At 40.3% G+C, this 12,443-nt stretch overlaps 1 protein-coding gene across 1 annotated transcript in view; it reads right to left on the minus strand.

The window, feature by feature from the left end:
• Nucleotides 1-4,310: 4,310 nt before the first annotated feature.
• The window catches only part of RFTN2 (raftlin family member 2), a 66,250-nt gene continuing 58,117 nt past the window's right edge, over nt 4,311-12,443 (minus strand). Inside the window, exon 9 of the mRNA XM_036856933.1 lies at nt 4,311-5,882. Within this exon, the coding sequence (XP_036712828.1) occupies nt 5,610-5,882 (273 nt within the window). The 3' untranslated portion in view covers nt 4,311-5,609. The remainder of the gene's footprint in view (nt 5,883-12,443) is intronic.

A 12,443-nucleotide genomic window follows, 5' to 3' on the forward strand; every position in this document is an offset into this window, starting at 1 on the left:
GTAGCTGTTCAGTGTCCACAGGAACAAGTAGCAGGGCCAGGGTCTGCACTCAGTCCTGGCTCCAAAGCTCAGGCTTCTCTGTTTTGATCTGCTATTTCATATGTTTCTGAACATTGCCTGCTACCTATCCTCGGGAGACTTCTTTAATTCTTATGTTGAGTAGGATTGTGTTAGGCAGCATGTGTTGGAATGGACTGGCTTAACCAAATAAGGTTTTGCTTTTCTTTGTAACAAGGCCAGAGGTCAGCAGTCCTGGGCTTATGCAGTGGCTCCAGGGTCCTTCATTGGTGTCCCAGGCTCCTCCTGACTTTCCATCCCACCATCCCTGGGGTATGGCCACCTTCCTCAAGGCTATTTCTTGGTTATAAGAAGGCTGCTCCCCTCCGGGCTGCACACACTGGCCCACATTGGGTATTAGCAATCTTTTGAAAACTGCTAACACAATTTAAAAAAAAAAAAAAAGACATTTTCTTTTTTTGTTGTTTTACAATTTTTTATTAGTGAGTTTAAACCAGGGCATGTTTATTGGTTGTTTATGTTTCTTTTTAAAATAAACTACTTGGGAATTCCCTGGCGGTCCATTGGTTAGGACTCTGCGCTCTCACGGCTGAGGGCCTGGGTTCAATCCCTGGTTGGGGAACTAAGATCCTGTAAGCCGTGCGGGGTGGCCAAAAAGAAAAAAAAAAAAAAAAAAGACTTTTAAATAAACTACCTATTTGTGTCATTTGCAGTTTTTTCTACTAGGTTGTACATCTGTTTTTTATTAACATCCTTTGTATACTTAGAATATTAGCCCTTTGTTATTTGATCATTTCTTGATTCCAATTTTTTACCTTTTGATGTTAATGGAGTGTTTTTCTGTGTGCAGGTTTTAAATGTGCAGTCTTAGTATTTACACAGTCTTTTCCTTTATGGCTCTGGGTTTTGAATTATGCTCTAAATATTTGCTCATATATTATTGCAGTATTTTTATAGTTTTGTTTTTTATATTTAATTTTTAATTCATCTGGAAGATATTTTGGAATAAGGTCTGAATCCCATTCATTTTAACTCAAGTCCGTGGCAGTAGCTCTTTACATGAAGAGGTGGGGAAAAAGGGAGAAACATACATAAAATGTCAGTCTGCAGCTATACCATAAAGCTGGAAGTTTTAAAAAATGGAATCTTAACTAATACTTTCGGAGGGGGTTAGACAAGGAGAAAAATCTTGAGTCACATGATTTCCCAAAAGAACAAATTCAGAAGAATGACATGTGGCTAAGGAACTAATGTTTACAGGAAAAAATATTGAACTGTTAAAACCCACTTTTTGTATGTGCTGTATAAACATTAAACTATGCCTATAGTCTGAGAAAGAATAAAGGAAATGTAAGTAAAATATCCAAATTTGGTGTGTCTCAATTTTCTATTAATTTACTGAAATTAGAAGACATGCTATATTCTCTTGTGTTAAATAAAAAGTCATTTTACTAACCACATCTATTACAGTGATGTGAGTGGTTCTACTTTTGAAACTTTAACATGTTGAAAACGACTCTGTCCCTGAGCATTAGTACCCCCATTAAGACACAAAGGAGTTGAAATGTGTGTGTTTAACAGTTTTTCGCATACCCAACCAAAGAAATTCTTACATTAGAAAGCCTGGACTTCAGATTTCCCAGATGTCCGTGTAGGTGGTTCTTGGCTAGCCCGCCCAGAGTCAGGTCTCCTGGCGGCTCAGGCACAGCAGTGATTAACTGGGAGGACAGAGTGAACACTTGATTGAAACATGGAGGGTCAATTCAGACTTTTTTCCATGTAGGCAAATCTTCTAATTCCCCCAGCTGTTTTATTTAGTGATTACATTTTTGATGAGAAGATAAGAATAACTTGATTTCCATTTCTTATTGGTTTGCTTCACTGGCCTTTTATGCCTTAGCGTACACTTTGGAACTTCATTTTCAGCAACTGAGATAATGTTTTGCAGGGAAATGACTTAACAGGTAAAGAAAGTTAAAAAAAATGTTCCCATGTTGCCAGAACTGATTTTCCTTTGAAGCTGCTGTCTAGGTGTTTAACAACTACGGATGGGGGTGAAGTCCAAACTTCTTACACGATCTCCACTAACACTGTGCGGCGAGGGTGGGGAGCCTCTGACTGGCCCGTGGGGATGAAATCCCCAGTTCCCTACTGTCTTTCTCTGACACCACCCTGGCCGCGGTGTTGGGCCCCTTTGGTATAGCCTTGTGAGGGTGGAAATCTAGGCTTTCCACTCGGTCTGTGCTGGTGTAGGTCCAGGTGAGGTCACAGGTTTTTCTGTGGTGGTGTTTGGCTGGAGTAGAACAGTTATTGTCTAAATATGTGCCGTCTTGCTAGGCTTTTGTTAGGGTTTTCTTGGTCTGCAACATTGGCATTTCCTGATTGCTGGTTTCTTCAGCTTCCAAGTCTGAGATACATGAGGCAAAAATAAAACCAAGAAACTCACCACTGGTCATCTTATGTTTATGTATAATCATTTGTCAGAACTGGCTCTATAAACTTTGGGCTATTGCACAAGTAAAACTCGCTCTCAAGGTATGATAAATGGCTCCAATTAATATTATTTAAATGGATGTGGTTTTGATGGTTGGCATTTAGCTGGTTTTCCTACATACCCACCAGTGTATTTTGAATTAAAACGCTTAGTTATAGACTCTCCCCCATTGCTAGCACCACTCCATTTCAGTGCTCACTTGAAATTTAGTCTTTCCCTACAGGCAGCTGCTGGGGCCCTGAGGAGTGGAGAGAAGAAAATCCTTTTTAGTCTTAATGCTGCAAGAGCCATAGTCCTTCCAGCCTAGAGGGAATGGTAGCGAGGAGTCAAGGTAGTGAGGAAAGCCTGGGAAAAAGAGACAGTTCCTTAGCTGTTCCAGAATGAAAGAAATGAAAATGCAACTGGTACATTTATAGTCAAATATACAAACACCTGCTCCTGATAAAACAAATGATTTGGAGATGATAGTTGTGATTTGGACTTACCATAGCCCTGCCTCCTGCTTCTATAGGTGTCTGAAGGCTCCTGAAAGCTCTCAGGTCTCTTAAAAAGAGTGATGTTTCTGTTGTCTTTAAGTGACATTGATAGAGCTGCTCCTCAGCTCAGTGGCAATTTCTCTGGTAATTAGGTGCTAAATGCTGTCCATGGAGATAACAGGTGACATTCAACCCAAATGGGATGGAACTAACAGGTGGTTATGGAAACCTAAGACAGAAGTGCCATAGATGCTGTACCAAGGGGAACGGCAGAACCTCACACCCACATCTATGATCTGCATATTTTTTCATCATCATAATTTATAGGTATTAAAAATTCACATTCCAGAGCCCCTAAGGAATTACACAGCGTTATGAAAAGAACTGAATGTACAACTGGCAGATAATGATAAGGTTACTCACATTTAACTTCTTAGGCATATAGAGTCCAAGTTTTGGTACTTTTTGTTTTTCAAAAGAGACTCAGAGTTACTTATATATAACTTATATATATATATATAAAATGCTCTAGAACCATTTGGTCATTATTCACTATCATACAAATTTGCCACATAACTTAAGGGTAACTGTTGGAGTAACTGTTTATAAAATAGGTTTTAAGGGTATGACAGCTAAGTTTATTCTAATAAAAAGATTTTTTTAATAAGAAGAAATAACAGATTAGAAACAAACTGTGAAAAGAAAGTATTCTTATACAAATTATAAAAAATCAAAAGGGATTTCTGAGTTTTCCTTTAGTCGATATAAATTTCTTTCTCTGTTTTTAATACTTCAAATCCCTTCTTTACACTAACAGAATATACCAGAATCTCTGCCTGTTGTAGACCCTGGCATTGGGAAAAACTGTCTGATCTTTCTGAGTTCATTACCTGTGTTTCGTAACTCATGGCATTTTGTGGGCTCCAGAAGTAGTATTTATTTCTACCAAAAATTCACCAACTCTTGAATATGGAACTCAGGTTCATCTAAAAATCAAAACAAAAAAACACTTCTGAAAATACTGTTGACAGCTATTTCCACAGAATAATACTGAGCAGAATATTCTTCAGTTCCTTTATACCTATAAAGGTAATGCTTCTGCACGGTAGAAGTAGAATAATTCCATGTCAATCTTACCAACAATTCATGGAGATCAACCTAGTTTAGTTACACCATAAATTTTTTCTTGAAGTATGGTTGATTTCCATGGCAACTGTTTATTTATTTATTTTTTTGGCCACACTGTGCGGCATGCATGCGGGATCTTAGTTCTCCAGCCGGGGATGGAACCTGTGCCCCCTGCATTGGGAGTGCAGAGTCCTAACCACCGGACCACCAGGGAAGTCCCTAGTTACACTCTATATTTGATAACATGTAATACATACCTGTCATATGTGTAAAACATTATGAGCATTTGTGTTCAATAAAACAATAGCCCAATTACGAATGACATTTTATTATTCAAATGACTTTATAATGTCAACACCAATGCTAATAAAAATATATAATAGGCTGAACTCATCAATGGCACAGTTGTAATTCATTTGAAGTAACCCACATTTCAAAGTAAGCCTTTTGTAGATAAATGAAAATCCTCTATTTTGTAAAATTTTAATCTTTACCTGTTAAAGGCTGGGCAAGGCAAAGGCATCCCTCGTAGCAGAGCAAGAAAAGCAGAGATGGAACAGATAAGTCACTGTACACATTGCATGTGCTATGAGCACCTTTTTACTCCTGCAGGACTGAAAATTCTGGGTTTCCACATTCTTCATGCTTTAGCAATCAAAATAAAAGCATAATTCATATCTAGACCGATAAAAGACATCAGTTTCCATTTAAAGTTGATGTTTCCCTTTTCAGACTATTTACAATTTAAAAGAAAGAAAATTAATTCTGTCTACTAAGGTTTTTAAATATTGAGATTGTGGGTTCTTCTTATATTGAATTTTAAGGGATGCTGCTTCGCTGTGTTTCTAGGCTATTAGACACAAGAAAGTTTAAGCTCAATGAATCAGTACGAGGTTGGTAACATGGTGACCCTTTAAAACCAAAGACATACAAAACGGATTTTTTTTCAAAGAATATTTTAACAAATAAGGGTTTGCTTTGTACATACATACCATAGTTAAAGACAAAATTTAGATTAATTGTTATATTCAGGAAATAGGTACTTTATTAATTAGCCCTTTGTGTGTGTGTGTGTGTGTGTGTGTGTGTGAAAGAGAGAGAGAGAGAGAGAGAGGGAGAATTTTCAGCTTAAGTAAGGCTCTAACTTCCTGACAATTTTCTAATTAAGTGAAAATACTGGTTGAGATATTTAGTTGTCTTACCAGGAATTGTAAGAAAAGTATACCTTACGCATTCATGAGACACTGAAGTACATTATCGGTTAATAACCTCATAAGACATCTGTTTAAACAGATGTTTTAGTTGAGAAAACTGTAATGTTGGTTATTCTTCCTTGCCTGGAAGTTTGAGCCAAAGTTTACGTAGATTAGAGGAAAGCCTGAGTCTGGAAAAATTCAAAGTATTACATAAATGCAGATAAAGCAATACAATAAAGTAACTTGGCAATTATTTTAATAATTATTTACAAGGCCTCTGTTCCTTTCCTTCTTTGCTCACATACAAGTGACCTGAGTTACTCCATCTTCCTGGTCAAACTGTCCATCATCTGTTTCCCGCAGGACGCTGTCACCGCTGCTGAGCCCGGAGAAGCTGCTGTGCCGGGCCGGCCTCTTCCCCTTCACCCCGCACTCTCTAGCAGGGGCGAAGGGGCGCGCCTCGGGCGGGCTCCTGCTCTCTGCAGGCTGCGACAGGGCCGTGTCCAGTCCGGTGCTCCTGCTCGTGACCTTGCTCCTGTCTTCACCTTTCACGTGCCGGCTGCCTTTCCTCTGAAACACAAGAGATTGGCGACCAGGAGTTAAAAGGATGGGTGCCGTCTTGTCCTTCTGGTCTAGTTCCCTGCCCGCTTCTCTTCCAAAGCCTGCGCCTCTTCCAGGACCAGCGCAGGGCCACCCTTCCCGTTCCCTGCTCCCCGCCCTCCAAGCGAAGGTGCGCTCCCCTCTCTGTTCACACCACTTGGTGGCTTCCCGGCCCATCGTTCTCCTCGTCGGCGGGCTGGCTGTGTGCCCCTGTCTGGGTCCTCAATGACACCTCTGAGGGGAGGGACCTGCTGAGATCTTACCTGGGGGAACAGAGCAGGGAGAGATACGCTAAAACCTCCATTTTCCTTCTAGGTGTTTGTCGAGATCTGAGCAGCAGAAAAAGTGCCTCAGAGGCTACCTCTCCCCCATTTCTATAGGAATAGGCTGCACAGGTAATGCAGACTGAGATCATATTGGAATAAGGGGCGCCTTTCTAGGTGGGGCCGACCCCTCTCCTTGTCCTGCTACAAACCGCTTCTGCCTGACGCAGTGGGATTGCTCAGCAGCGGGACCGGCTCCTTCTGCAGACCCTCAGAGAAGCTGCGGATGTTTTCACTGTGAAATATTACTGAGGCCTGACCACTTCCTTGGTGCGGTTCGCAATAAAAAGACGTGGTCTCTGCCAAGGTAACTTAAGTCAAACTAAGATATCTAAGTCAACAGAAGGAGAGCTCAGGGAGAGAACTGTGGATCTTCAGACTCCTGATGAGATTACGGGGGCTTCTTTAATACTGATAACATGACAGATATTAGATCATGATCATATACTCAGGCACAAAAACTGAGTAAGGATAAATAAGATAAAGTTAAAAAAACATTTAAAAAGCCCAGTAATTTCCCAGATTACAAAGAGTTTATTTGCTTAAAGCTCATTTATATGTTAGTTGGGAACTAGGATTACATTTTCTCAAACGTGAGAACTAAAATTACTCAAAAAAAACTCTCAGAAAAATATATAGAAGTCAGATGCCTAGGCTAGTCTTACGAAAGTTCGTTAATCCATAGGTTTGTTGAACTATAGTGTATAAAATACAAATGCATGGACTTCCCTGGCGGTCCAGTGGTTAAGACTCCGTGCTTCCACTGCAGTGGGCGCGGCTTTGATCCCGGGTCGGGGAGCTAAGATCCCGCAGGCTGTGCGGTGGGGCAAAAAATTAAAAAAAAATAAAAGTAAAAGGATTTCATACTGGCTTTCATGGCAAATATACCATGCAAACAGCTGTATTAAAGTGAATTTTGCGGGCTAGTGTGGAACGTAACCACGGCTGACGGCACTGTTTGGATAGGAGGATGCAGGCCTCAGTGTGTTGCATTGAAAGGAGTGTGTTGGCAGCTCGTCTTTTCCTTGGCTGAGTTACTGGAGTCCTTGGACAAGTTGAAAGGAACAAGTCTGCAGTGGGTCCTGCCTCACTAAAGGCCCACTCTCACAGCCCGAGTCAGACATAGCTTGATGGTAGGGACATTTTCATTTGCATTCATCAAGTGCAAGTCTCAGATCTCAAATCTTTTCCCTTTTTATTCCCATTCACCAAATGTACTGAATTTAATACAAGCAGTGGAACCTGACAGATTTACTCTCAGGGTAGAGGATCTGAGAATGTCATGTTCTGCCTGGCATTGGGACGCTGGTCAGTGAGGATATAGCCTTTTGGCTGCAGGCAGGGCTGACGGGTACTGCTCCTTTCTCAAGCCTAGCTACTGGCTCCTTTCCCACAGGCACAAAGGATGCATTCACTCCTGAATGACCTCTCCTGTTGACTGAACGAAATGGGAAGAAGGGGGAGCCTGGGAGCACTTGGCAGCCTGGATCTTTCCTTTTTCACCAGCACCAGGGCCAAAGGTGAATTTTGCAATAAATTCCTTCTTGTACGTCAGCCAATAGAGGCCAGCTCTCACATACTCAATGAGAATTTTCTTAATAAAAATTGGGTATTATTCAGAATAATAAGATAGTGACAGTAATTCACTTTTAAATAAGTATTAATAAGTAAACAGCCACCAAATTTTAAATTTTAAATATTAGAAGATGACAAAATACCTAACTCTATAAAAGATTTCAGGACAAACTCTTTTCTTTTTTTACCAAGTGACTTTTAATAAATACATGTTCAGCAATGACGTTGCCTCCCTCATTCCACATGAAATAATAGCTTTTCCAACAAATCAAATTGCAATGTTCTTATAACTTAGAGTGTAGGAGACTGAAACCTGACCAGTCCTTGGAGATCATCTACTTTAATCCCTCATTGTACAGAGGTAAGACCCAGAAAGAAGATGGTATTTGTCCAAGGTCAGGGAGTAGCTGGCTTTGAACTGGAGCCTGAGTGTCTTACCTTATTTTTTTCACATTATCTGCTTTGCAAAAATATGAGTAGATTTGTGGTCAAAGATTTGTATGTTTCTCAAATAAAAATTTCCAATTACAAAAATAATACACGCTCTGCATAGAAAACCAGGCAAAAATAAAGAAAAAAGCAAAACCCACCCACAATCCCATCTCACAGAGATACCACTGTTTAAATTTGGCATGTTTTACTATGTATTTGCATATGCACACATGGATGTGTACAGCTAGCTCACTTTTGCACTTAACACTCACTATATTTTGAATATTTCCCTCTGTCAATAAAGAGATTTTTCATGCAACATTTCCAGACTTATTCATATAGGTTCTCACTTTCTTCTGATATTTTCACTGTAGAATGAGACCAGATTCTACCAAGATTTGCATGCAGATCTAATGCTACCCTTTAATAAAATTGATCAACTTCTGAGAATCATCCTCATTTACTAAAAATGAATGACCCATTTCAAATACATGAGACTCAGTGACAAACCAGTTTCAGTTAGGGTGTCCTACCAATGTATCTTTCATTTTCCACTGTTGACGTCTTAAAAACAAAAGCAAAAGAACAAAGTCAGAATTATACCAGCAATCATAAAACATTACATTGTCTTGGACAGTGTTATGATGGATAGAGTGGAAGAGTAGCTAAAAAATATGGTTTATAAAGTAATAAAAACATGGAGTGGACATTCAGGATTTCTCTTCCTTGTGTGTCTCAGGGTTGAAAGAGGAATAGGAAGCCGCTGTAAGACTAAGTGTGACTCCAGTACCAGTTAGAAGAGTCCGAGCTTTTGAATCATGCAGAGAAACCCCAACCCTTCTTGCTCACAGAATATGTTCCTGAGTCATCCAAGCTTGGGGCTGTCAAAATCATTCAAACCTGGGAAGGGAAAAAGGTGTCGTGGACAACCATCTTTCCAGCTAGCTTTCTTATCCACCTTCCTCTCTACTGCAGTGTGGGCACGGGACCCAATCAGATCCAATCAGAGTCCTTCCCTGGGATTGCTATATTGACTCTAGGATAAAGAGTTCTTTCTTTCTAAAAACTGAAGTATAGTTGATTTACAATATTATATTAGTTTCAGGTGTACAACAGTGATTCAATATTTTTATAGGTTATACTCCATTTAAAGTCATTATAAAATATTGGCTATATTCCCTGTGCTGTACAATATATTCTTGTAACTTATTTATTTTATACATAGTAGTTTGTACCTCTTAACCCCCTACCCCTATCGTGCCCCTCCCCCTCCTTTCCTCTCCCCTCTGGTAACCACTGGTTTGTTCTCTACATCTGTGAGTGTGCTTCTTTTTGTTATATTCATTTGTTCGTTTTATTTTTTAGATTCCACATGTAAGTGCTAACATACAGTATTTGTCTTTCTCTGTCTGAATTATTTCAAGAAGTTCTTTCTTTTTGATGAGGTGGCCATACGCACCTCATAAGAAGCCCTCTGCACACACATACGTAGAAGCTGAAACAAACGGAACATCCTGGGGCTGTTGAATCTCTGGAATCAGTCCCTGAGGCACTGTTTTTTGTAACTCTCTTTTTGATATTATGAGCTATGCCAGAATCCTTCCCACCCAGAAGCCAATAAATTCCCTTATGGACATAGGCTAATCTGAGCAGGGTTTCTGTCCCTTACACCCCAAGGGACACCAATAAGTCATATGGAAACAAGCGTGGGTGGCCCAGAAGAGAGCTGCTCTCCAGCCTGAACACTGCCCTATGGCTGCGGTGATCCCTCTTCCCTTCTGCCCACACCAGTAAGAAGCCTATTTGCTTTTAGTGAAAAGCATTCCCTAGATGAAGGACTTCATTAATGATAAAAGCAAAATGCTTTCATTTTTTTTTTTTTTTTTTTTTTTTTATAAATTTATTTATTTTATTTATTTTTATTTTTGGCTGCATTGGGTCTTCATTGTTGCGCGCGGGCTCTCTCCAGTTGCGGCGAGCGGGGGCTACTCTTGGTTGCCATGCAAGGGCTTCTCATTGCGGTGGCCTCCCTTGCTGCGGAGCACAGGCTCTAAGAGTGCGGGCTTCAGTAGTTGTGGCCCATGGGCTTAGTTGCTCCGCGGCACGTGGGATCCTCCCGGACCAGGGCTCAAACCCGTGTCCCCTGCGTTAGCAGGCAGGTTCCTAACCACTGTGCCACCAGGGAAGCCCAAAATGCTTTCATTTTTATTTATACATGATGCTCTTTGAGGTACCTGACATCTTCTATTTACACTGGCACCAAATTAGATTTCACATGGACTTCAATTGAGGATACTAACAGCTAGTGAATGAAATATGACCCTGTGACTTTCCAATAATTTCAAATTAACTTCAAATGACTGGAAAAGTAAGAACAAAGTTTGATTAAATAATTATCTTACCATGCAGTAAGTAAAGAAGTTAATGTATATGTTAAATATTTCTTAGTATTCATGTGATTTTATTTTTTTATTATTATTATTTTAATTTATGAATTTATTTATATTTGGCTGTGTTGGGTCTTTGTTGCTGCACACAGGCCTTCTCTAGCTGCGTTTAGCGGGGGCTACTCTTTGTTGCGGTGAGCGGGCCCCTCACTGCAGTGACTTCTCCTGTTTCGGAGCACGGGTTCTAGGCACACAAGCTTCAGTAGCTGTGGCACATGGGCTCAGTAGTTGTCGCTCGCGGGCTCTAGAGCACAGGCTCAGCAGTTGTGGCGCACGGGCTTAGTTGCTCTGCGGCATGTGGGATCTTCCTGGACCAGGGCTCGAACCCATGTCCCCTGCATTGGCAGGCGGCCTCTTAACCACTGTGCCACCAGGGAAGTCCCCATGTGATTTTATTTATAGTTACCTTCAAAAGATCTAATTCAGAACATTTCTGTGACTGCAGCTCCTTCACTTCTTGGTTTGTATTAGAGAAATGATTCAATAGATGTGCCAAGGAAGTCTTTACCTCTTGGTAAATCATTCCTTTTGAGATACATTTTAAAGACAAGAAAATAATTTGAATGCAAAACTTCTCTAAAGAAGAAAAACAAATGTAAATTGGAACCATTTAAATTTAACTCTTGTCTCCCAGGGTCTATTCTCTCTATCTTTCTTTTAATAACAGAACTCTGCACCCACCTCACCACCAATGCCTTGCAATTTTTAGCTGGGCATGTAGTATTTCACTATGGTACCAGCACATGGTTGCCCCAATTACATTTCCCAGCTTCCCTTGCAGATGCTTGTGGTGACATAAATTTCAGGCCAATGGGATGTGAGAAGAAATATGTCTGTGACTTGGGGGTAAGTGCCTTAGAAGCATGCCTGGAATTTCCTACTTCCTGCTGGCTGGACACAGCAATGAGTGAAGAAGCAGTCCTGGGTCCAGAGGCAGAAGCCAAATGTTGAGGGTGGCAGAGCTGACCAGCCATGAGGCAGAGCTTTGCCCACCCTGGATTGCCTGCCCATCTTTAGATAATTATGAGAGAGACCCTTCTGTTGTATTTAAATCATTCTATATCGGTCTTTTTGGCATAGCATCTTAGTAACTAATTAGTTACCACTTAATAACTGACAGAAAAAAATTGTTGGCAACTAATGCTTTTTAGCTTAATTTTTCCCAACTTTCCAATTATGAAAAATTTCAAATATACAGAAAGTTTAAAGGATACTACAATGAACCTACTACCTAGTTCAACACTTGTTAATATTTTGCCATATTTGCTTTATATATATATATATATATATATAAATATGAACATATATATATATATATATATGTTCATGTGGGTTTTTTTGAACGTCAAAAAGCATCAATGCACTACATTCCTACATATTAGCTGAAGGTAATTTTTAGCTGGAGAAAATGGAGGGTCATTAGGAGTTTCTGGATTTTTTCTTCAGTTTCTCCATAGAGTTAGTGTTTAATCATCTAGTGTTGAAAGAAAAACATTCCTATGAAAACAAAAGCAACATTCCATGTGACCAGGTGCTGTGCCCAGCCCCCTACATGTTTTCTAACTGAATCCTCCTCCCAACCCTGTGGTAGGTACTAACACTGTCCATTTTACAGATGAGGACACAGAGGCTTGGAGAGCCTGGCAGAAGCTGTTTGTACACACACACACACCTATCCCCTGGAATCCCTTTCATGGTTTGTTGTCTACCCCTAAGAACACCACTGGATGGAAACCCTACTCTGTCTGAGTCAG

Source organism: Balaenoptera musculus, chromosome 7, assembly GCF_009873245.2.
Source record: "Balaenoptera musculus isolate JJ_BM4_2016_0621 chromosome 7, mBalMus1.pri.v3, whole genome shotgun sequence".
In the NCBI taxonomy this organism is placed as follows: Eukaryota; Metazoa; Chordata; class Mammalia; order Artiodactyla; family Balaenopteridae; genus Balaenoptera; species Balaenoptera musculus.